The following is a 24,767-nucleotide window of genomic DNA, read 5'->3' on the forward strand; positions in this document are numbered from 1 at the left end:
ACAGCTCCACTTCGCGCCCCACCCCTCCCCCCCACTGCCTGCCACTCCCCCAACAAACTGCCCCAGCCACACCCACACCACACCTCCACCAATGGCCCCAGTTCCACCCATCGTTACCTCCCGCCAGCACCAGCTTGTCCCCCAATTCACTCCACCAATATCCCACATGGCTGTTAGCACAAGCCCATCTCTCCTTCTCCACCTGTCTCACCAAGGGCAGCTGGTGCCAGCCAATGGGTTGGGAGGGAGGATTAGTGGCAGCCAGAATTGTCCCACTGTTTCCAGAGCAAGAGGTGACCCATCCCCCAGCATACACTCCCCCCCACATTTGTGTCTCCAGGCTGGGGAGAGGCATTTCTGCCTCCTTGCTTGGGTTAAGCCCACCAGACAGCCAACAAACTCATCTCAGGCAGAGGAAAGAGCCAGGAGGGGCTGGATTGGAACGGGTGTCCTAGAGGTGAAAGACTGCATGGTGGTAACTAGGGTGGAATTGCATCTTGTTCCCCACCGGGCAGCAGGATCACCCCCAACAGCCCATTCCCAGGGTGCCCCTACAGCCTGGAAGGGGGCAGAGCTGCTCCTAAAGTTAATTCTCAGTGTGTGTGTGGGGGGGGGGCGCGAAGGCTCTGAGTGTTCAGGGATAAACGGAGGGGGTGCTGGCTCTGTATTATTAGAGATTGTAACTGTCACTCTTTCTCGCCGCGTGAGCTTCGAGCCTCAGGGTAACAGGATCGATAGCCAGGATACAATCGATAGGACATGGGGACAGGGAGTGGGAGGGAGAGCAGGGTTCAAGGGGTCAGTCACGCAGGAGTTCTCCTTGTCTGAATGTGAGGGGTTACGCACGCTAGCCCCACCCCCAGAGTCCTGGTTCCCAGCCCTTGCTAGCAGCATGTGGGGGCTCCCCATGGCTGAGGTGCAGGTCTCTGTGGGGTACGGGTACAAGGGATGGGGCTGTCACTCAGCACTGCACTGAGGACATAGTGCCCACCCTGCTGCACTGGGACTTCTGCCTGGAGATGCACATGGCCCCACACTCACTCCCTTTGTAAGCATAGCTGGGAGAACCTGCCACCCTGTCAAACAGCCCCAGAGATACCCCTGAACACTCACACAGATGGGTGTGCACAGAAACACACCTTGTGTACACATACGCCAGAGACACACATAGAACCATAGAACACTAGAACTGGAAGGGACCGCGAGAGGTCATCAAGTCCAGTCCCCTGCCCTCACGGCAGGACCACGCATCATCTAGACCAGTGCTTCCAACCTGTGGTCAGTGGATCCCCGGTGGTCTGCAACAGTACTGCAGGAGGTCAGTGGAAAATTTAGTTTAATAAAGACAAATGCAAAGTGCTCCACTTAGGAAGGAACAATCAGTTTCACACATACAGAATGGGAAGCAACTGTCTAGAAAGGAGTATGGCAGAAAGGGATCTAGGGGTTATAGTGGACCACAAGCTGAATATGAGTCCAATTCCCTCAGCCTTGCCTCGGAGCTCATGTTTTCTAGACCTTTCATCATTTTTGTTGCTCTTCTCTGGACCGTCTCTAATTTCTCCACATCCTTCTTGAAATGTGGTGCCGAGAACTGAACGCAATACTCCAACTGAGGCCTAATCAGTGCAGAGTAGAACGGAAGAATGACTTCTTGTGCCCTATTCACAACATTCCTGTTAATGCATCCCAAAATCATGTTTGCTTTTTTTGCAACAGCATCACACTGTTGACTCATATTTAGCTATGACCCCTAGATTCCTTTCTGCAGTACTCCTTCCTAGACAGTTGCTTCCATTTCTGTTTGTGTGATACTGATTGTTCCTTCCTAAGTGGAGTACTTTGCATTTGTCCTTATTAAACTTCAGCCTATTTATCTCAGACCATTTCTCCAGTTTGTCCAGATCATTTTGAATTATGACCCGATTCTCTAAAAAACTTGCAACCCATCCCAGCTTGGTATCATCACATGCACTCACTCCAAAAGAGAGACAGACACACACAGCATACAATACACTCATGCTGCACACATGCACTCAGACCCAGACACATGCGCACCTACACACACACACTAAGCACAGACTCACAAATCACAGACACACTGCACTCCACAGACCACATGGATGTAAATGCTACACACACACCCCAAGCAAGGAAATACACACACTCACCTCTCCCAGGGCTTTGCAGTACTAGCTTGCTTCGTGTGCATTTCTGCAGCACGGCCTGCTGCCTTTTCTCCCCCAGCTCAGGTCTCTGTTTCCTGGAGAAAGCAGCAGGGTGCCACAGTAGGCAAGTGCTGCCCCATCCTACTCATCCCGACAGCACTCAGAGATGGGGTGCAGCAGGAAGCACACAGCAGGGGCCACATAGTAAGTTGCATAAAAGTAAAAACCACATGCACACGGATACCTACTGCCATGCCGCTGTGCAACTTTAGCAGAAACATGACAGTAGCGCTGAGCTCATAGCTAAGAGGCAACACAGTGCAGTGGGTAGAGAGAGAACTGGTCTGGGGGCCAAGACTTCGGGCTTTAGCCCTAGCTCGGAGTAGGATCCCCAACCCTCCAGGATTGACCTGGAGTCTCCTGGAAACAGCCTCCATATCTTGGTGACTGCTGAAAGCAATCCTGGAGATGTTACAGGCTGAACCTCTCTGGTCCAGCATGATTTTAGTTATCCAGACGCCCACTTTTCATGGCTGTGCCAAGTTTCCTGTGGTCCCATAAAGTTTGTTTACAGCCACCAGTCCTGGCTCTCAGTGTTCTGTGCTGTTATTCAGCTCTACTTTACCTTTAAATGTCTTCTAAGAGCCCAGTAAGCGGTGGAAGTGTCTAATGCTGCTAGACAATATTAACCCCCATGGTTTGGCAATTCTCTGGTTTGGCACTAGTCAGGTCCCCAGGGTGTCAGACTAGAAACTGGGACCTTGGGAATCCATTCCCCTTTTGGTACCTCAGTTTCCCCTCCTGTGCTCTTAAGGGCAGGAGTTGTCTCTTAGGCTGTGTCTAGACTACATGCCTCTGTCGTCAGAGGCATGTAGATTAGACACATAGGCAAAGTCAAATGAAGCTGCGATTTAAATGATCGCGGCTTCATTTAAATTTACATGGCTGCTGCGCTGAGCCGACAAACAACTGATCAGCTGTTTGTCCGCTCAGCGCGCTAGTCTGGACGCTCCCCTGCCGACATCAAAGCCCTTTGTCGGCAGCCCCGTTATTCCTCGTGGGACGAGGTTTACCGGGGCTGCCGACAAAGGGCTTTGATGTCGGCAGGGGAGTGTCCAGACTAGCTCACTGAGCGGACAAACAGCTGATCAGCTGTTTGTCGGCTCAGCGCGGCAGCCATGTAAATTTAAATGAAGCCGCGATCATTTAAATCGCAGCTTCATTTGACTTTGCCAAACAAACAAGTCTACATGGCTCCGTCGACGGAGCCATGTAGTTTAGACGTACCCTTACTGGGTGTCTGCGCACTCCCCAGCCCAAGAGGGTCTGTGATATCTCAGGCGGGGCCAGCAGAGCCCCAAATCTTAGGCAGGGTGGTTCCCAGCACAAAGGGAAACCTAATATTTCAGACAAGGCTTGCATGACACCCATACGATATCCCAGGCAGGGCCTGCATGGCATCCAACACAACAGGGTGCCAGATTCCTCAGGCAGGGCTTGCATGGTGCCTGACCCACTGGGTCCCCTGATATTTTAGGCAGGGACAGCACAACACCCCACACAACAAGCTCCTGTAGTTGCTATCACAAAAATGAGCCTCACAAGCTATTGAGACAACTCATCCTGATTTCTCCCAGGACCACATCTGCCCCCCTGGCTTGCTGTGCGATTGGAAGTGCCTTCCCGCAGGCTGCAGTAAACCCAGAATATTTCCCCCACTCCAACCTGACATTTTTATCATGCAAATATGTTTGTGCCTGTGCGGAGAGAATGAAAATCGACTCCGGTCCTGGGGAAATGTTCGCACCTCGAGGCGGGCGTGGAGAGTAGAACATTTTAAATGGAACAAATTTGCTATTTTTTTCCTTTTCCCAGAGCCTGCAGCAGGAAAACAAACACTCTCCCCCGCTCCCATTACGCCCTCCCTGCCTCCTCCTGTCCTTCCTCCAGCCAGCCCTGGAACATCCCAAGGCAAAACAGCAATGACTGCAGTTCCCAGAATCCACCCATATGCCCCTCGCCCTTGCATGCCGCCTGGGCACCTTGCAACTTTCACTCCATCCGGGCAAATTCTGACTTAGCCCTTTCCCACCAACCCCTGCCCCAGCAATCAGCTGTGGGAATTCCCTTCGCTCCCTGCCTCCAGTCATGGTGGTGTTAGTACAGCCCCACATGCCCCACCCCAGAGGTAGTTGCGTCTCTGTGTTGGGTGCGGGATGCCCCTGCACCTCACCCTAGAGATGACTGCAGCTCTCTGAAGCCATTGTCCGTATTTCCAAGCAGGACTGGCATGTAACCACGACAGATGCTTCCTACACCCCAGGTTGGGATTCGCTCTCTTGCCTGTCATTCCCAACCCTTTCCAGGCCCAGGACTCCAGGAGGGACAGGACATGAATAGGAGGAGACACCATCTCCCCGGCCAATGTGGCAGCTGTTCCTGGGGAGGCACAATGATGAAAGTAATTCCTTCCTTTACCCCTACTGGTCATCAGGAGGGTTTTTCCCGTCTTCTCATGTTGGAATTAATGGGGGGCCCGGGATCTGAGGGCTGGACGGGCGGTGGGATGGAGCAGGCTGGCTCCCAATGTTCCTTCAGAGCCCAGAGCACTGTCCCCAAGTTGAGAGCTCATTCCCCAAAGTGGCCAAGAGTAGAAAATATCGCCCTACCCCTCTCCCATCCACGTCCCAGCTCTGCGCCTGCTAGGGATGTTAAAATATATTTTTACATTTATAAACATGTAACCACTGAATTTTTCAGCACTTACGTGTTTACACATGGCTGGGGGGGGACACAGATGGGAGCCAGTGCTCACAGAAAGCCAGCTTTTAAGCTGGCTTCTTACACACACTGGCTCCTCCCCTGCCCCCGCCCCACCACTGCTGGCTCTCTATCCGAGGTTGGGGGGAGAAGGAGGCTCCTACCTTCCCCTCCCCCCCAGTGCTGCCTCTGATACAGAGGCAGCAGTGTGAGGGGACAAGAGGCTCCAGGGGAGCCAGTGCTCGTGGGGAGCCAGCTTCCCACGCACACCAGCTCCCACCTCCCTCCCTGCTGCCTCAGATATTGAGGCGGGGGGGGGGGAGTTGTGTGTAACCATGAGGGTTAACCGATGAGCCAGGGCTCATTGGTTAACCATGTACACAAGCTCGCATCCCTAGCGCCCGCAAGTTCCACCCCAGTGGCTCCAGTCACTTGGGATAAAATGCAGGCAGTGAACCCAGCCTCTGGGTCAAATAATCACTCACTGGGCTGGCACCCCAGTTCTGGTCTTCACAGAACCCTGCACTACTAGGTGAGGCCAAGGCTGGAGCAGCTGTGAGTTTTCTCCCAAGCCAGTGCTCCTGCCTTGCTGCCAACTAAGAGATGCCGGGGCTTCCCTCCACCCCTGGGAAGGCCAAAGGGGATGTCCATACAGGGATCCCTTGATCAGCACTGGCATGCAGCCACGTCTGGGGTAGGGCACAGAAGCCTGCAATCCCCCATGACTTTTAAGCCAGGAGCCCTGCTCCCACATCAAACTAGGGTATGAATAAATAGTCAGGTAGACCATTAATTAATAAGCCTAAGATTCTCGGATAACCTTCCTGAGTACTCGCATTTCCCCCCCACCTTGCTGCCTCTGTGCTGCCTTTCCCCACCCACACATGAGCTGCTGCCTCTATTAAAGGCAGCAGCACAGGAGACGGATGGCAGGGGAAGCTGCTTTGTGGCGGCAGCCCCTGTCCACAGGGGACCTGAGCTCCCCGTGGACAGGGGCTGCTGCTGGAGCAGTCTGGCCCACCCCCTCCCCACAGCAGCCTCTGTCCTTGGGGAGCTCTGACCCCCCACGGACAGGGGCTACAGCCATCCCGTGCTGCTGCCTCCGATATAGAGGCAGTAGCACGGGGCAGCAGACAACCAGTCCATGAGGGGAGCTGATTTTTAAACTGGCTTCCCTTGAAGACCAGGTCCCGCCTGGCATCCCGCGCTGCTGCCTCTGATATAGAGGCAGCAGCACAGGGTGGCAGGAGGCTCCCCGGGAGTGGGGTCGGGTTGCACTGACTGCTGGCCCTGCCCCTGGGGACTACAGAATAGTCGACCCACCACTCAGAATTCACGCAGTTAGTGGACTATTCTGTTACTCGCTATCTAACACCCCTACATCAAATTGTGTTAAATCAGAGATGGGATAACTTGCAGCATTCAGCTCAGTGGGGGCACAAAGAAGGGTGATCCATTCTGGAACTGGCAAGTCACCCCCATAACAGAGCGACTGAGTCTGGCATGATGTTGAGAGGAGAAGGGGTTGGGGGGTGACTCTCTAGAATATCCTCCACCCCATCAATGCCCAGGGCTGCTACAAACACACTCACGTCCATCTGGAGTGGCAGACACAATGCATCAAGCCCAGAGACATGCCAGCCATCTGGGCCCTACAAAGCACCTAAGGGACCTGCCAGCTGGCACTGCCCATCCCCCTCACCCACTAGGCCTCAGTTTGAGTCTAGTTGCTTTGTAAGAGTCCCCTAACACACTTACTGCTCCCTTCACCCTCAACAGTCCTCCAGCCACACCTGCACCTTTATGAGAAAACAAGAGCCATTTGGCAACAGAAAGAAATGTCAGACACCCCCTCCCCACAATGGGGCCAGGGCCAGATGCTGATGTCAGCTCCCCGGGGCACCCTCTGACTGCAGTGTAGTTTCACACACTTGTATGTACCAGCCTTTTCATCTGCAGTGTTGCACACATGCTTCTGTGCACATTCCCGTGCACATTCATCCCAACATTGTGCATATACCCAAACTCCCTTGTATGCACACATATACTCGTGTGCTCATTTTCATTTGTGTGTACTCTCATACGTTTGGGCACAACTTTCTCCCTCGTGTTCAGGCACACTAAAACAGGCTTCATGTACACCCACCCTGTCAGTGGTGGGAATGCATAGTGTACACATTCACACACACTTGTGCGCACAGACACAGACACACACACACAGTTGGCATCTTCACCCCCACTGATGTCCCCTCTGCAGCTGCAGTAGGGTGGGTCTTTAGAAGTGTTCCCTATAACCTGTGTGCTTGTGAGGCCACTCAAATGAGATTCAGATGCTGCCCAGCTGATTAGCAGAACACCCACAGCTGGCAGCATGTGTTACTATTGGTGGTGCACATTCACACATGCTTTGGTGCACATAAAATTACTCTGCACACAGATGGACAAAATAAGAGGGAACGTTGATCTTTAGCATACAGCACAACAGGGAGGGTGCATGTGTGAACACTTGGCCAGCACTAGCTCCTGCCCAGCAGGCAGCATGTTTTGTTGCCTCCCCAGCATTTCCCACACCCTACTTCCAGACCTGGGCAATGCTCACTGCCAGGAGCCATGCAGTGCCCAGTTAACCTCACACTGGCATCACCTTTCCTCAGAGCGTCGAGGTCATGGCATCTGTCATCAGCCTCCTGGGACTCACCCTTGCAGCACCTGCCCCTCCAGCCACACCGGCTTGACAAATAAGGTGGTCTCAGCTGGGGCAGAGGCTGCTGATAGGAAGTCAGAGCATGTGCCAGAGGCAAGCCCCTACCAAAATTGAGAGCATGTGCTAGAGGCAAACCCATACATTACATTCAGTCTGCCAGTCTTTGCCTTTGCTTTAGGGCCACTTAGCAGCTGGCACACCAAAGCACCAGAAAGAGAGAGAGGTGACTCCCCACCCTATATGGGACATCACCAGAGCCAGCCAGAGAGATGAGACACACTCTCTACCCCATGGGCTTGTCAGAGACACAAACCCCCATGCACCACCCCACCCCTACCCCAGGCAGCACACAGGATCTCAGACCATGCTTTTACTTTGGCTTTATGGTAGCAGCTAGAAGGATCTTTGCAGTACTCAGTGCAAGGGGTCCTCCAATCTTTGCTAGAGACTGCAAAGCAATGGCCACAACAGGGGCTCCAATCTCAAGTCAGGGCCTAGGCAGTCTCTAGCCCAAAAAGGGGTCCCAATCTCAGGCCAAGGCCTACACTGTACTTGTCCTAACAGGGGCCCCAATCTTCGCAGCCTCACTCCATGATTCTGGATAGGGCTCTGCCCTGAGGCCTTTCTCTCCCTCTGAGCTTTGCTTTGGCAACACTATCAGATCAGTCAGCTTTGAAATCCCTCCTTTCCTTTCCTTTCTTTTCCACAAACTTGCTATTTACATCCTCTGTCCCTTGGGAGTCAAAAACAGCCCCTCCCACCCACTCTGAAGGGTGTTATTTTAGGGTCTCTCAGGAGCACTGGGTAGCAGGGGCTCTTGGGAGTGATATAGCTTGTTATTGTAGGGTCTCATGAGAGTGCCAGGGCTGTGCAGACCCACATCTTATTGCACGGTCTTCAGCAGGCCTCACCACTGGAATATATTTATTTCCCTCCAGAGAGGTGACCATAACTCTCTCCAATCCCTGCTCATCACCTTAGGAGGCAGGTCCCAGGAGGTACAAAAAGTGGCTTCAAATCCCTCTAAGGGGCTAGGCTGGAGCAGAGTGGGGTGGGGAGACAGCCTGCTCTGCTGATTCAAAGGGGCGGCAGGGGGGGAGCTCATGCACACAACTTGTCAGACACCTAACTAGAGAACAGTGCCTCCACTGGCCCCTGGCTGCTCTGTTACTGCACCAAACCTAGAGAAGGGGGTCACCAACCCACACCCGGACCTGTGCAGAGACAGAGCCACATCCAGGGACCAGTAGTCACACCCCAAGCCTGCCACTAGCAGAATCCACATCCCAGGCACTAGCACCAGAATTCATATCCCAGCAGGATCCACACCCAGGGTGCTAGCTCCAGGATCCACACCCCACCAGGATCAAAGCCCAGGGCGCTAGTGCCAAGATTCACACCTCAGCAGGATCCATGCTCAAAGTGCTAGCTCTATGGTTCACACCCCGTAGGATCTACACCCCCAGGCAATAGCGCCTGAATTCACATCCCAGCATAATCCATGCTCAGGACGCTAGTGCCAGGATTCACACCCCAGCAGGATCCACACCCTGGGTGCTAGCAGCAGGATTCACACCCATAGTCACATTGTGGCACATCCGTCTTTTCCCCCCTTTGCACACAGACAGCTTATGACATTAGCTCCTCAACACGAAAGACCAGGACAATTAATCCCACCCCCCCACACACACACATTCCCCAGGGACCCAGCACGCCAGCACCCTGGAGTCCAGTCGGCATGGCAACCAGCCCGCATCCTCTCCTCAGCATCACTTAGCGACCGCCACCACGAGAGGAAGATACTAAGGGCAGTGCTTCTAAGCACCATGTGTCTCCGCCTCCCAGCCCTGCCACAGAGATTCCTGCATCACGTGTCCCTTACCCTCCACTAGCCCCCCTCAAATTAACAGCACAAGATGGAAGTCACCCCACTTCCACAAGCAAAATCTACCTCCCCACGCAGCCAGCATCCTGCCCTGCTCCCCTCAGCGCCCCCTGCTGGGAGAGGCCAGGGCTGGAGCAACCAGGAGCTCTCCCCACTCCCTGTCAGCTTCTTCTCTGCTCCCTGTTGGTAAACAGCTGCATACAGTGGCATTGCAGCTGTGCGTGCTAGTGTCCGCACCCTGGCTGGTGGGTGTGGCTGTGTGTATTCTTATGCCATTCTTCTATTTGCATACACAACAGTGAGTCCCTTTCGCAGGGCTGTCTAGGCTGATGGTGAAGCTGTGCATACATGGACATCCCCCGGCGAGACAGCATGTAGGGTGCGGGCATGTTTCAGGGGCTGTGGGCTTGCTTTCTGCACTCTGGGCTGTGCCATTTGTATCTGCCACAGGGGTGTGTGGTCGGTCTGTGTGTTTGGAGCCCGAGTTGCGTCTATTTGTACAAGATGAGTTGAGCGTATGCACAGATTGAGTTGCTGGGGGGGGGTATATAGGCATACAGTGTGGTGAGTGTGTTTACGGTGTGGGGGGGCAGAGAAGTGTGTGGAGTGTGATGCACTGTGTCGTGTGTTTGTGTTGTGCTGTGCGAATGTGTGATGCTGTGCAGTTATGTGCTTTGGCGTTGCAGAATTTCAATCACTGCAACTAGCAATCCCAGCACCGTGCGTCTCCCTGCCAGCACTCCAGCTCCCCCAGCCACGGAAGGAGACAGATGGGAGGGAGTTTTCAAGTGTGCGGCAATTCAGATAAAGCATGAGGTGAGTGTCTGCAGGAGATCTCTTACACACACAACAGTCCTCCCCCGGGAACAGCCCGGCTCTTGTGTGTCTGTGCCGTCTGCTGTGCGCTTCATGTAGATGCACATTACTTGGCTTGTGCGTTTGTGCGTGCTGAGCTGCGTGTATCTGAGTGACGGCATTTTCGTATGCTCCATTGTGTTCATGTATACGAGTGAGAGGCTGTGCTGTTGGGCACGTTCCAGCGTGTGTGTGTGAGAGAACACATGCATGTGCCCTGACACTGGTGTGGGATTATGTCCATTGCCTCTGCAGTAGGGTGTGTGCTGCTGCAGCTGCACCAGGACCCAGTGGCATGAGGGGATAAGTGCAGTGCATAGTTGCAGCTGTAGGACTGGCTGGCTGCAGCTGAGCCTTTACAGCGACATGTGGTGCTACAGTTTTGCAGCTGGGCAGTTGCAGGGATGGGTGGATGCAATCGTGCAGTCAGCCCTGCATGTGCTGCTACAGCGGTGCCAGGAACATGTATTGCAGCTGCAGGAGCCCGCTGCAGGCAGGGTTCAGGAACAATTTGTACAGTGGGGGCCCTGAGAGCCACTGGACCCAAATGTAAACCCTACATGTGCTGGAAACCCCTGCAGCAACAACCGTGGTTCCAGTACCTGCGGGTGCAGGCCTGCTGCCATTGCTCCTTGGCAGCATCCAGGTGTATGGGCACAGCCAAATCACATGCATGTTTCATTGTCATGGCAGTGTCCTGTGGGCATTTGGGTGACTGGACAGCGTGGTTAGAAGGGCCCTGCAAACTTCAGCTGTTGCCACAGCCATGAAACAGCACATCCCTCCTCCAGCCGGAGATGCCCAGGGAGTCATGGTCACTCACTGGAGCCCTGCAGGGCTGAGCCCACCAACAGATACTCACCACAGCACATACACCTGTGCACACGTGTCCCTGTGCACAGACACACACGCCCAGTCTCTGGATACACCTCATGCTTGTCATGTGTATAGACACATACACGCAGTCTCTAGATATGCCTGTGCACAGATGAACAAAGGTGCTCTGAGTCTACTCAGAGATCCATACATTTTGCCACACACCTTACCAATAGCTTCGTCAAAGGATGTCTCCACCCTGCCTTTCCTGCATGCTGTTTCATTCCAGTCAAATCTGCACAGGCAGGAAGACACCACTTGGGGTTACCCCATACCTGCCTCCCAGAGAGGCGAGCCAGCAGCAGAGGCAGCCCAGGGCACAGCTCGGGCAACGACACATAACAGGACAAATGGAAAGAGGTGAGGCGACAGACCTCCTCCCCAACACAGCACGGATTCAGCACGCAACACTGCCGCCACTTCCATCATCGCTGACTCCTTGCTCCCTGGATATTACGTGGACAGAATGAGCAGAAGGTGCACCCCATACTGGGAATTCAGGGACTGACTACAACTGCCTGAGAGACCACACGGCACTGTCCCTTTCCTGGCCTCAGTTTCCTCATCTGGAAGTGGGAGAGAAAAACATATCCACAGTCTGAACAGCCAGGACTCAGCTCCGACTGCATGTCTGATCAGCACCTGAGGCGATGGGGGTACCAATGTGAGGTGAGTTCTGTGCACCCCCTCTCATGCCAATTGCTGAATTTCAGCATTGGGTAAGCAATTTCTGTATACGGAGCTACTGGAACCCACTCCAGAATTAGCTGCATCTATCACAAGGCCATGTTTTCCTATTTATACAGCCCCCCAGACTTCACCCCAGAGGCAGCTGCATGCAGGGCAGTGTCATCTGTCAGCCTGTCCCGTCCCACAATAGCCATTTTCCTTCCAGAATCTCCTGATTAAAATCAATCAGAGCCTTTTGTATATTAATGGCCTCTCGTTTGTATTGAATGCATCATTAATGTTAACGATCCCCGGGAGCCCCCCTCCCCTTACCCGGGCGGGACGTATTAATTGCTCACGTCCTAATTAAATATTGAGGCTGAGAGTTGGCTCTCTCCAAACAGGCCAGGGGGGGAGACTGATTGCAATGCAGGGACTGGCACCAAGTGCCACCAAATAGCATCCACAGCTACACAACCACAATCACACACCCACATAATCACAGTCCCACATACAATCACAGAAACCTAGAACTACACAACTGGAATCCACAAACACATGATCACTATCGTATAAACACGATCACATATACAGTCATACAGCACACAGTTACACGATGCACACACAGTACCTCACAACAGCCATGTGCACAATCTCCCACAGAGAGACAATCCCACAGACATGTATCAGCAAGGCAATGCTAGTCACAGACTGTCACACACACAAACATCCACAACCATAGTCAAGCTAGAGATAAAAGCATACATTCACAATCACAGCCACAGGCAGAAAGGCACAGACACAATATCACACTGGAGATAACTACATGATGCTCTCACATTCAAGAAAACAATCTCCCACATGTACATGTTGTCATGCACACACATTATCAAACTTGAGGCAGAATCACTTGCATGTATCAGTGACACACACACTATCACACTCACATATTGGCACAGTCACATTCACTGTCGCACAATCACAGCAACACATGTGTACACAGTCTCACCGCCCAAAAGACTCCCAACTACCCCTCACAAGGAAGGACTCAGTCTTTGGCTCCCCGTCACCATGATTCCTGAATCACCATGACATCCCCCCAGATACTACATGAGAGAGACACCCCACAAACCAGGCCAAAAAGATGAAGGACAAAGTACCCACCAATCAAGAGAATGAGCTTTAAGGGGGGTTGCGCTGGGAGCCAAGAGTCCTGGGTTTTACTCCCAGCTGAGGGAGGGCAGTGGTGTCGAGTGGTGAGAGACTGGAAGTCAGGACTCCTGGGTTTTCTCCCCAGCTCTAAGTATATCTCCCAAGACCGGGCTCACCACACATCTTCCAATGCTCAGCCCAGAAATACGTGACTGCGGGCAGCAGGGCCAGGGAGATGGAACAGAGCCGGTTCAGCATGTGCTTCATGCTCCCTGGAGCGAGACTAAGATGATGTCCCTGCAACAAAGCAGGGGGAAGCAGGAAGGCACGAACACTCAGAGTCTGCTCAGCTCTGGCATGTAGCCACCAGGGGTTAGGGTGAGCCAGCTTGTTGGAGAATCCCTGTATAAACAGGCCCCATACTTCACCCCAGAGCTGGGCCACAAATCCCTGTATAAACAGACCCTATGCCCCACCCTAGAGCCAGCTGCATCTTAGCACTGGGTGAGGGATCTCTCTATGAACAGCTGCCTCTAATCCATTGGGTGCCAGCAGTAGAGGGTCTTGACCTGGATATGGCAGAGGTCAACAGCACAAGGGCACGGAGAGGGGAAGTGCACAGCTAGTCAGTGGAAAAGCTGGGGACAGAACCCAGGCGCGCTGCCACTCAACACCACATTCCCATCCCCCCAACTAACCACTAGACCCCGCTCCCTTCCCAGAGCCAAGAATAAAACCCAGGAGTCTTGGCTGCCAATCACCACTAATTTAACTGCTAAACAATTCGGCCTCCTCTTAAACAATGCAAACAGGGATCCCTCACCCAGAGCTGAGATGGAGCTGCCTCTGAGATGGGGCACACCCAATATTTGTCATCCCCATATAAATGGGAGAACTGGTAGAAGCATTCTGCTCTTGGAGGCAATGCTAGGAATGGGGAAGGTAATGCTGACCCCAGAATGGTGCTAGGGGACGCTGTATTGCTGGAAGGGTCTTCCTTTCACATGAGACATAAACCAAGGACCTGACTGTTCTGGGTCATTAAATATCCTCTAGCACTTTTCCCATGAGTCCTGCTGCAACCCGTAGCTTCCTGACTATATCCCAGCCCAGAGAAACCGGCCTCCCTAAAATTCCCTCCTGCACTTTCTGTCAGATACAAAATTTCCCCCATACAGTTCCTGTGCTAAACTAGCCTGCAGTGCTGCTTTTAACTAGCCCCTACCCCAGAGGTAGCTGCAGCATCAGCCAAGGTATCTCAGCATCAGCCAAGGTATCTTTCCATGAATAACCTTTGTGCCCCATCCCAGAGGTGGCTGCATTAGATGAGCAGTCTCTGTATAAACAGCACCCAGGCCCCACGAGGGATGGCAGCATCTCAGCCTCAGGAGAGGGGAACACTTGACTGCAGAGGAGCATGAGAGGGGCTCATGGGGAGCTGTCTCCCTGCGGGGGAAGAGGGGATTGCACTGACCTTTTGATGTGTGCTGCACCTCACTGGCTCCTCTCCCTTCCCCCCCTTCCGAGTACAGAATGGACCCTACTGGAAAAGCAGAACCACAGGATTAGGGAGAGGCACTAACGATCCTTCTACCAGCTGCTGATACCCCCATTACCATACTGCAGCTGCTGAGACACCCTCCCCAGTCACCACTGAATCCCACACACTACCATGGGGTTGGGGAAATGTCACTCGGTGTGTTATTGAGGGTCTCTCCTAAGCACTGGAGGCTGGTTTATTCTCATAGGCTATGTCTACACTGGCGGGTTGTTGTGCCAGTAGTATGCAAATGAGGCTAAGCGTGGAATATCACCGAGCCTCATTTGCTTATCTAATGAGCCACCATTTTTGCAGAAGAGGTTCTTGCACCAGAAGGAGCTGTCTACACTGCTCCTTCTTGTGCAAGAAAAACCCTCTTGCACAATGCCGCTACGCTGATTATTTTCAGAAATAACGGCATTGTGCAAGAGGGTTTTCTTGCGCAAGAAGGGACAGTGTAGACAGCTCCTTCTGGCACAAGAGCCTCTTCCGCAAAAATGGCAGCTCATTAGATATGCAAATGAGGCTCGGCAATATTCCATGCTTAGCCTCATTTGCATACCTCTGGCACAACAACCCACCAGTGTAGACGTAGCCATAGGCTACGTCTACACTGGCATGATTTTGCACAAATACTTTTAACGCAAGAGTTTTTGTGTTAAAGTATTTGCGCAAGAGAGCGTCTACACTGGCATGTGCCTTTGTGCAAGAGATGTGCTTTTGCGCAAAAGCATCCGTGCCAGTGTAGACGCTCTCTTGCTCAAGAAAACCCCGATGGCCATTTTAGCCATCGGGCTTTCTTGCGCAAGAAATTAACATTGGCTCTCTATACTGGCTTCTTGCACAAGAACAGTTGCGCAAAAGGGCTTATCCCTGAGCGGGAGCGTCAGAGTATTTGCGCAAGAAGCACTGATTTCACACATTAGAACGTCAGTGTTCTTGCGTAAGTACTCGCAGCCAGTGTAGACAGGTGGCAAGATTTTGCGCAAAAACTTGCCAATGTAGACACAGCCATAGAGTGTGGTAAATTAGGGGGCCCACTCACCAGACTGGGTATCTCCCTTCCCTCCCAAGAGTTTCAGGATTTCAGTCCCACAGAACAGCTCTAATCAGAACTTTCATGGCTCTCCGGTAACCCACCCACCACCTCACCCCAGTTCATCACCCCACTCCCTTAAAGGACCAACCTGCCCTGTGATGGAGCTGTTCTGAGGTGGAAGAGATACCTGGAGGCTCACGAGCTGGAGCAGGGGCTAGCAATTGCAGGGCAGAGCCCTCTCTGGTTGCCCCTTTGCACTTGACAAACAAATGGAGGGAAGGGACAATTAGACCGCACTTATATCCCATTCGCCTCTCCCTGAGACCCCCAGGCAGGAAATGAGTCTCAAGGCCTGGGATCTAAGAGGCACTGATCCCTCATCCCACCTGCCACCCCCATCCAAACTTTGGGGCACTCTGCTGCACCCAGTGACACTTCCAGTCACGTTGGGCAATTGTGTAATCCCCAAGCTATCACCCCATTAGTCCTGCTCGGAGAGCAGGGTGGGTGGAGTGTCAATCCTTTGGTGGAGGTTGGAACACACCCTCCTACACCTCCGTGAAGGGAGATCCTGTATGAACAGCCCCCACATCTTACCCCAGCGGTGGCTGCATCTCTACACAGGGTGAGAGACCCCAGTATAAAGGGCTTGCACATCCTACCCTGTGTTCCCTCTAAGCTGCTGGGCAGCACAGCTTCTCAGGTAATCAATCAGCCCCACTCAGTCAGTCAGCTCCCTGCACTGAGTCTTGAGCCTCCGACTGGGCAGGGCTGATTAATCACCTGTGAAGCTGGGCTGCCCCACAGCTCAGAGGGAATGCTGACCCCACCCCAGCAAGGGCTGTATCTTAGCACCAGACCAAGGCTAATGGAGTCAGACAGGTGTCTCCACTGCTTCCTAACCCTCTTCCGAACAGAGGCCTGTAATGCAGCAGCCTCAACCTCGGGGCTCATGCTGGCCAGTTCCACAGTGTCTTGGCCCCTTCAGGCTGGGAAGTGGGGCAGCAGCAGCCTGAGGCAGAAGTGCTGAACCAGCACAAGGCAGAATGGGGGTCAGTGAGATCCAGCAAGCACCAGCAAGTTCAGTATGACAGAGAGCAAGTGGGATAGGGGGGTCAGCGTGAGACAGAATGAGCAGGAAAGGTCAGTGTGGCTGCGAGCGGGGGAGTTCAGGGACGGGAGGGAGACAGAGGGAGCGAGCAGAAGGATTCAGGGAGATTGGGAAGATAGAAGGCATGAGTGGGGAGGTTACGACTGCGGATGACTGAGGGCGCAGTCAAGGGAAGGGTGGGGGGTGGTGTTTCTGAGAGATGAGGGAGACAGAGCAGGGGGGTTTGGGAAGATGAGGGAGACAGGGTGCGAGAAGGGGGCTTGGGGAGATGAGGGTGTGGGGGGTGTTTCTGAGAGATGAGAGGGAGGGAGTGAGGGGGAGTTCAGAGAGATGAGAGGATGTGAGTGGTGGGTTTGGGGACATGGAGACAAATTGTGTGAGCGGGGGGGCCGGTGTTTCCATGAGATGAGGGAGACAGGTAATGAGTAAGAAGGAATTAGGTAGAGGAAAGGAAGAATCAGAAAGATTGAGAGAACAGAGAGAATGAACAAATGCATCAAGAACTGGAAAGAAAAAGTAAATGAAAAAATAAGGAAGAAAGAACTATGCCAAAAACCGAAGGGATACACTGAAAGGAGGAAGAAGGAAGGAGTGCAGTGAGGAACAAAGAAGGAATGTGAGAGAATCCACAAAAATGAACAAATGCACGAATGAATGAATCAGAAGAGGGAGGCCAAAGTCAGAAGTGTCTGAGTCTGTGCGGGCAGGCATCTGCCCTCCGGCAGGAAGGCAAATGGCAGAGGCGGTTGCAGCACAGGGAGAGCAGGAGGGGGAGGAAATCGGGGGCGGAGAGCTGTTCTGAGTAGCTCTGCGGGTCGGACTACTAAAGTAGTCCTGAAGAATAAGGATCATGCTTTGCTGGCCCTCGAATGTGACCCTCCTCACCCTGCTGGGATCCCCAACCCCTCCCTCATGGGGAGCGAGGAGACCTCCCTCAGCCCCACTCATCTGCTGAGACCTGCCCAACTCACTCCACTGGCAGCAGGGCTTAATGCGGGCGGTAGATCTGGGCAGAGTAACCAAGCACAGTGACTGAAGAAGAATCCAGGAATTAGGGATGTTAAATATCAGATAATTGAATAGTCGATTCACCTCATGAATTCTTATCAGTTAGTCGACTATTCTATAGTCCCCAGGGACGGGGCCAGCAGCCTGTGCGCTTGGACCCCACTCCCAAGGAGCCCTCTGACACTTGTTCAGGCTCTGAGCTCCTGGACCTGGTGCGAGCTGGAACTGAGCCGGGCTACCTCCCCACTCAGCTTCCAATACACTTTAAATGCAGAGCCGCAGCGGGGGTAGGTTCCGGACCCATCGCAAGCCAGCACTGAGCTGGGCTGCTGGACAGTCTGCTAAAAAATGTACTGGTGGGGCCTGGGGGTGGGTGGGAAATGTGTGTAGTTTATAGCATTAACCTATATGCTTTTTGAGGGGTTGATGTGATAGATTCCCCAGTGTAATTCAGGAGTAACCGCGCTGGGTTGTCCCAAGTCAGAACCAATGCAAGAGGAGGCTTCAGCTTTAGGACTGCCGAGGAGAGGCTGGGGTCTGTGCTGTGGTGCTGGGTACTCCCCCGTCCCATTTCCCACAGTGGGGAAGCAGGTATAGGGGGTGGGGAAAGCGGTTGTGCAGGAGCAGGGAGAAGGAGGATCACACACCAATGCAAAAAGGAACAGGGGTGTTATCTGACTGCCCCACACCCATTCTGAGGGCAGTGAGGGAGAGTAGCTGGGAGAAGTGGGGCAGAGAGATGTCCCTTGCTTGGAGGAGTCGCAGCACTGTGGGATACGGATCACGGCATTGGGAAACACTGGAGGGACACTCCTTTTCCAAAACTATTCACCCATGAACTCAGCCACCCCACAGACCTCCACAGTACCAGCTAACTACCCCTCACCCTCTCATCATCCTCCAGACACAAGCTTCCCTGCCTCACCATCCCCCTGGATTATACCACCACCCAGCCAGAAATGCCCCCTGTAACATCCCCCCAATAGAAAACCCCTCCAACACCCCCCTGGATTACACCATCACCCCCAGCCAGAAATGCCCCCTGTAACATCCCCCCAGTAGAAAATCCCTCCAACACCCCCCTGGATTACACCATCACCCCCAGCCAGAAATGCCCCCTGTAACATCCCCCCAATAGAAAATCCCTCCAACACCCCCCTGGATTACACCATCACCCCCAGCCAGAAATGCCCCCTGTAACATCCCCCCAACAGAAAACCCCTCCAACACCCCCCAGATTACACCAACACCCCCAGCCAGAAACTCCCACTATAGCATTCCCCTGAAATTACAGCATCTCCCCCCGGCCAGAAACCCCATCATCATTCTGGGATTGCAACACCCCCCTGACCAGACACATGCCCCCATGCCATGCATAACAGCCCTGGTGGTCAGACCAAAGGTCCATCTAGCCCAGTCTCCTGTCTGCCAACAGTGGCCAACACCAAATGCTTCAGAAGGAATAAACAGAACATGACAATCATCAAGTGCTCTGTCCCTGGCATCCAGTTCCAGGTTCTAGCCATCAGAGACTTAGGGACACCCTAGGCATGGGCTTGCATCCCAGACTATCTTGGCTAATAGCCATTGAGGGACCCATCCCCATGAGTTTATCAAATTCTTTTTTGAACCATGTTATAGCATTGGCCTTTATAACATCCCCTGGCACAGAGTTCCACAGGCTGCCTGTGCACTTTGTGTAGCAGCACTGCCTTGTGTTTGTTTTAAACCTGCTGCCTAATACAGAGAACCCCTACACCATCCCTCTGGCCAGAGACACTATTCCTTGGGGAATTATTCTATGTCCCATCCAGAGACCTGCCCACACAATCCCGCTAGCCACAGACACCATCTCCCTGAGATAACTCGATAAGGCCAACCCCCGCCAGATACATACACTATGCCTATTTCTCCCCCTCCCCAGGTTCCTTCCTGCCCCTACATCCCTACATCCTTCTCCTCCAAGCCAGAAGCACCTCCTACCATCTCCCCCTCCCTGGATACTGCACCCAAGTTAGACTCCCCCCATTAGGACCTGTGGACCTGGGACCAAAGCCCTGAATGCCCTTTTCACCCTGCTCTGGTGACCCTACCTGGCAAGTATGGAGGGAGGGTATGAAGCCACCACACATTGCTGGTAGGGATATAAAATCCTATTTAACCAGTAATCCGGATAAACAGGAGTCCAGGCAGGGGACCAGTGCAGCCCAGCTAAAGCAGTCCCCAGTCCACATAGCTGATGGCTCCTGGCCGCGCAGGGCTGCTGGACTCCCACTCCTGGTCCCTACACAGGGCTGCTGGGCTCCTGCTCCCAGTCCCCATGCAAGGCTGCTGGGCTCCCAGCCCCACATGACGCTGGCGCAGAGATCTGCTCCCGTTAAGGGTGATGCTTACTGGGAAACCGGTTACCCGGTTACCTGTTCACATCTCTAATTCCTGGGGTGTCAGGTGAGTGTTATTGGGGGCTAGGGAAGGGGTGCATGTCAGGTATTAGAATAGGGAGATGGTGGGGCCCTGTCAACAGGGAACCCCGGGGTGGGAGAGGGAGCAACACTGAGTGTGATAGGGGGCTGTCCCACACCACATGTATGATCAGAGGAGGGTTAGTGGTAGGGGGCTGAGCAGGATCCAAACAATGGACCCCTCCCCCTCCGTTTTTCTTGTGTTGGGACATCCTCAGACTCCCAAGAGGAATGTGTTCTCCTGCCATAGTGCCCCAAATTGAATATGTGTGGGGGGCAGGGGGAAGGTAACCACTCTGTCAACCCCACACCCTCTGTGCCTCTGTGCACAGGCAGCACCCACCCCAGGACAGCCCATCCCCACTCTGAGCTACAGGATTCTACAGCCAGGTCCCAAAGTGCTTCACCTGTGCTGTGTGACTGATCAGTGGTGGCTGGGCCTCGTCTTTTAATCCCTCTCCCTGCCCAGGCTGTTTACTAAGCTTCAAAAAAAGACTTTTGTTTTATCTATAGGCTCCTAGAGCTAGGCAAGAACCCAGGATCCTGGATCCAGGCACCCACTATCTAACCTTGCAACCCTGCTCCTGCCCCAAGCTGGGATAAACCCAGGAAACCGCCCCACGTCAGAACTCTCATCTTGACAGGGTTTTACCAGCTGCCCCCGCTGAAGTCAGAAATGTAAAAGCAAGACAAAGAGGTCACACATGGTGGGGAGGAGGAGGGGCACAGTGCCAAGTTCCTGAGCTGCATTACCAACAAGAAGGGGGAAACTGCCTGGACTGCCCCCTCGACAGCCTTCTATTCTGTGCTGGGGAGCCAGAGCTACAGCTCACACCCTTCATGCACATACAAAGCCCTGGAAGCGAATGCAGCTTGGGACAGCCTTCTCCCCCTTGTGTGCCAGTGCGAGGAGCCGTGCTGCTGACACACACACAGACGCCATCACTTCTCCGTTTGCGAGTCTGTTCTGTCAGGACACATGCCCCCTTGGGTCTGACTGAGGGGCGGTACAGCCGGAACGCACCCTGTCTCCTGTGTGCCACCTGGATGCACAGGCCAAGCTCTGTCTGAATGGGAGGATCCATATCACAGACACGCACATGCAGGGTTCATAGAGCACCACAATACACACAGACCTGCTCTCATGTCTGTACCGCTGCGACCTACTCTTGTGTCTCAGGGCAAGGATCCATAGCTCCTCAACACACAGGCCCTCGTGTGAGCACAGGTCAGGCCATGGGAACACACACACCCCCTTATATCTAACAAAGGTCCATAGCATCAGATCAGACACATGGCCTTATGAACTCCAGCGAAAGCCTGTACCGCTAAGACACACGTACACCCGGGCTGGCTGATGGAGGGACAAAGGGAGCAAGTGTCCCAGGGCCTGGAGATACAAAAGCGTCTGGAGCTCCTGGCCGCTGCCGCTGATACTGCAGCAACAGCAGCAGCTGGAGCCCTGGACCCTTTAAATCTCTGCTGGAGTGCCCGGTGACATGCTCCAGACAGCACTGAGGGATTGAGGGTGAGCGCGGTGCTCTCCAGGGGCTCTGAATGCTGCCTCACCTCAGCCCCACCCCTTCTGCCTGAGGCCCTTCCAGGGGCGCAGAGCAGGACCCCACCGCCTGTTGGCCCCGCTGCATACACCCGTATGTATGAGTGTGAGAGGAGATAACTGGGACACTCGTGCACATCCTCAGGCCTCACTGCACCAGTCTGTGACACCAGGTCATGTCTCAGTGTGAGGATCCATACAGCCAGGGCACACATGCACACGCATCTCATGGCAAGGGTCTTTATTGCTTACACTTGCACGTCCCCTATTGTTTATGCACGAGAGGCTGTAGTGCCAGGACACACACATGCCTTCATGTCTGACTGGGAGCTTAGGTCCTGCCTCGCCCCTTCCAGGCAGCATGCCAGTACCCTGGTATCTCAGTGTGAGAATCTGCAACCAGGACCTGTGTGTCTTACTGCAGGGACCAGTACCACTGGGGGACACAGACAGGGCCCCATGTTCTGGGTGGTTCCTCAGGACGTCCCATTGTGGGGGAGTTGGTGGTGTGGCCCATTGCTTGCATCCTGCTTAGCTCCCTACTGCTAACCCTCCCCTAATCATACCTCTGTCAGGAGGCATCCCCCCATGGGGCCATCTTACCCCCAAAAGCTCCCCCATCCCTCTGTCAACAGGACTCTGCAGTCTTCCCCTGCTAACAGCTGATGTGTGCCCCTTCCCCTGCCCTGATAACACCCAGCCTGACACCCACACTTCCCAGACCGGGTCCCTGGGGCAGCATGACGTGGACACTCAGGACAGGAGGTCCAGATCCCACAGAGGTGAGCACGAGGGAGCACACCAGGAGCTTGGGGGCATCTCTGGCTGAGGTGAGAGGGTTACAGAGAGAGATAGCCATGGGGGGGGTGTCTTTTTTTGAGGGAATGCAGCTGTGGGAGATTCAGCGGATGCAGGGATAGTCAGCTATCCCTGTGGGTGGGGAAGTGGCAATGGGGGATGTCTCTGGAATGTGGGATTAGGTAGGGGATACCTATGAGGTGTCTCTGGATGGGGAGTAGGGAGATTTTCAGAGGAGTGAGAGAGCCATAGGAGGTGCTCTAGATTGGGGTAGGGAGATATGCGGGGAGGAGGAGATAGCATTGGGAGGGGTCTCTGGATGGAGGTTGTCCAGAGTGGAGAGGTTGTTGGGATGTCTGGATGTGGGGTGAGGGGGCTACGCCATGGGGGCTGTCTCTGGTTATGGAGGGCTACCCCAAAGGGAGGTGTCTCCAGATGTGGATTACTGAGGGGCAGATGGTCGTGAGGGGTTGTCTCCAAATGGAAGTAAGTGGTTATCCCGAGAGTGAGGGAGATGGCTGTGGGGTTCTCTTTGGATCAATAGGCGCTCTCCTTGAATCCTGTCTGAGGGGGCAGCCGTGTTAGTCTGTATCAATAAAAACAACGAGGAGTCCTGTGGTACCTGAGAGACTAACAGATTTATTGGGCATAAGCTCTTGTGGGCAAAAACCACTTTGTCAGATGCATCTGATGAAGAGGTTTTTGCCCACAAAAGCTTATGCCCAAAGAAATGTTAGTTTTTAAGGTGCCACAGGACTCCTCGTTGTTCATGAATACAGTGTGCACTTGTGGTCACCCCATTTCAAACAAAAGATATTAGCACTGAGAAAAGTACAGAGAAAGGCAACAAAAATGATTGGGGGGTGGAACAGCTTCTGTAGGAGGAGAGATTAAAAAGACTGGTGTGGAGAAAATTATTTACTCCTTTCATAACCCTACCCCTACCTAACAGAGGAACCCAGAGATAGCAGGTTTAAAACAAGCACAAGGCAGCACTACTTTACACAATGCAGAGTCCACTGGTGCCAGGGGATGCTGGGAAGGCCAAAACTATAACAGGGTTCAAAAATGAATTTGATTCATCATGGAGGACAGGGCCCTCAATGGCTATTAGCCAGGATGGAAAGGGATTCAATTCTGTACTTGGGGTGTCTCTTAAGTCTCCAGCTGCCTGAAGCTGAGACAGGACAACAGGGGACGGATCACTCGATGATTGCCCTGTTCTGTTCATTAGCCCTGTAACATCAGAAGACAGGCTGTTGGGCTAGATCAGTGATCACCAACCAGTAGATTGGGATCTACCGGTAGATCTTGGAGCCTCTGACAGGTGACTCGTCTGGCCAAGAGGCTGTCAAGTGCTGGCACTTCAACTGCCCCTCCCCCTACTTCTGTGCACCTCCTGCCCTTTGCCTTGGAGCTGCCTCCCCCCACAAGCCTCCTGCTTGCTGGGCAGGGCAGGGGAGGGAGAAGAGGGATGCTGATGTCAAGGTGCTCCCCTCCCATCCTGTATCCTATTTCCACAGAGCAGAGCGGTGGGCACAACAGGACTTGGGATGGAGTTTTCTGGCTGCTTTTGGAAATGGTGCAGGGCCAGGGCAGGGGTGAGCCTGTTTTAGCCCCACTGCACCACCACCCAGGAGCCACCTGAGGTACGCAGCGCCCAGTCAGAGCCCACATCCCAAAAGCCTACTCCAGTTATGAACCCCCTCCCCATACCCCAAACCCCTGAGCACCCCTGCATCCAAACACTCACCCAGAGCCCGCACCTAGAACCCCCTCTGACATCCCAACTGCCTGCCCCAAGCTCAGCTCAGAGCCCCTCTCACACTTCAAATCCCTTAATCCAAGACCAGGGCCTGTATCCCAACCTGCTGCCCCTGCCTGGTGAAGGTGAGAGAAGATGGGGGAGGGAGGATGGAGTGAGCAGGGGCAGGGCCTCGGAGAAGGGGCACAGAGGAGGCGGGACAAGGGTATCTGGGACTGAGGCGAATCTTGGATTGCACTTAAATTAAAAAAGTGATCTCATGCTTAAAAAGGTTGGAAACCAGTGGGCTAGATGGATATTGTCTGAGCCAGTATGTCTGTTCTTATGATGTTGGGAGCTAGTTATCTGGTGAGGGAGATGGCCAGGAGGAGTCTTTGAAAGGGGGAGGGAATGGGCTCTCCAGGAGTGGGAGATGAC

The 24,767-nt window shown here is 53.6% G+C and overlaps 1 protein-coding gene across 25 annotated transcripts in view; it reads right to left on the minus strand.

Moving 5' to 3' along the window:
• NRXN2 (neurexin 2) overlaps window positions 1–24,767 on the minus strand; it is a 354,461-nt gene that overhangs the window by 230,761 nt on the left and 98,933 nt on the right. For 16 of the 25 annotated variants that reach the window (XM_075939215.1, XM_075939211.1, XM_075939214.1 and 13 more), the window contains one exon: window positions 14,544–14,612. The exons of the other annotated variants lie outside the window; for them this stretch is intronic. In XM_075939215.1, coding sequence (XP_075795330.1) covers window positions 14,544–14,612 — 69 coding nt within the window. The remainder of the gene's footprint in view (window positions 1–14,543; window positions 14,613–24,767) is intronic. 25 annotated transcript variants of the gene reach the window in all.

This window comes from Pelodiscus sinensis, chromosome 11, assembly GCF_049634645.1.
Source record: "Pelodiscus sinensis isolate JC-2024 chromosome 11, ASM4963464v1, whole genome shotgun sequence".
Lineage (NCBI taxonomy): Eukaryota > Metazoa > Chordata > Testudines > Trionychidae > Pelodiscus > Pelodiscus sinensis.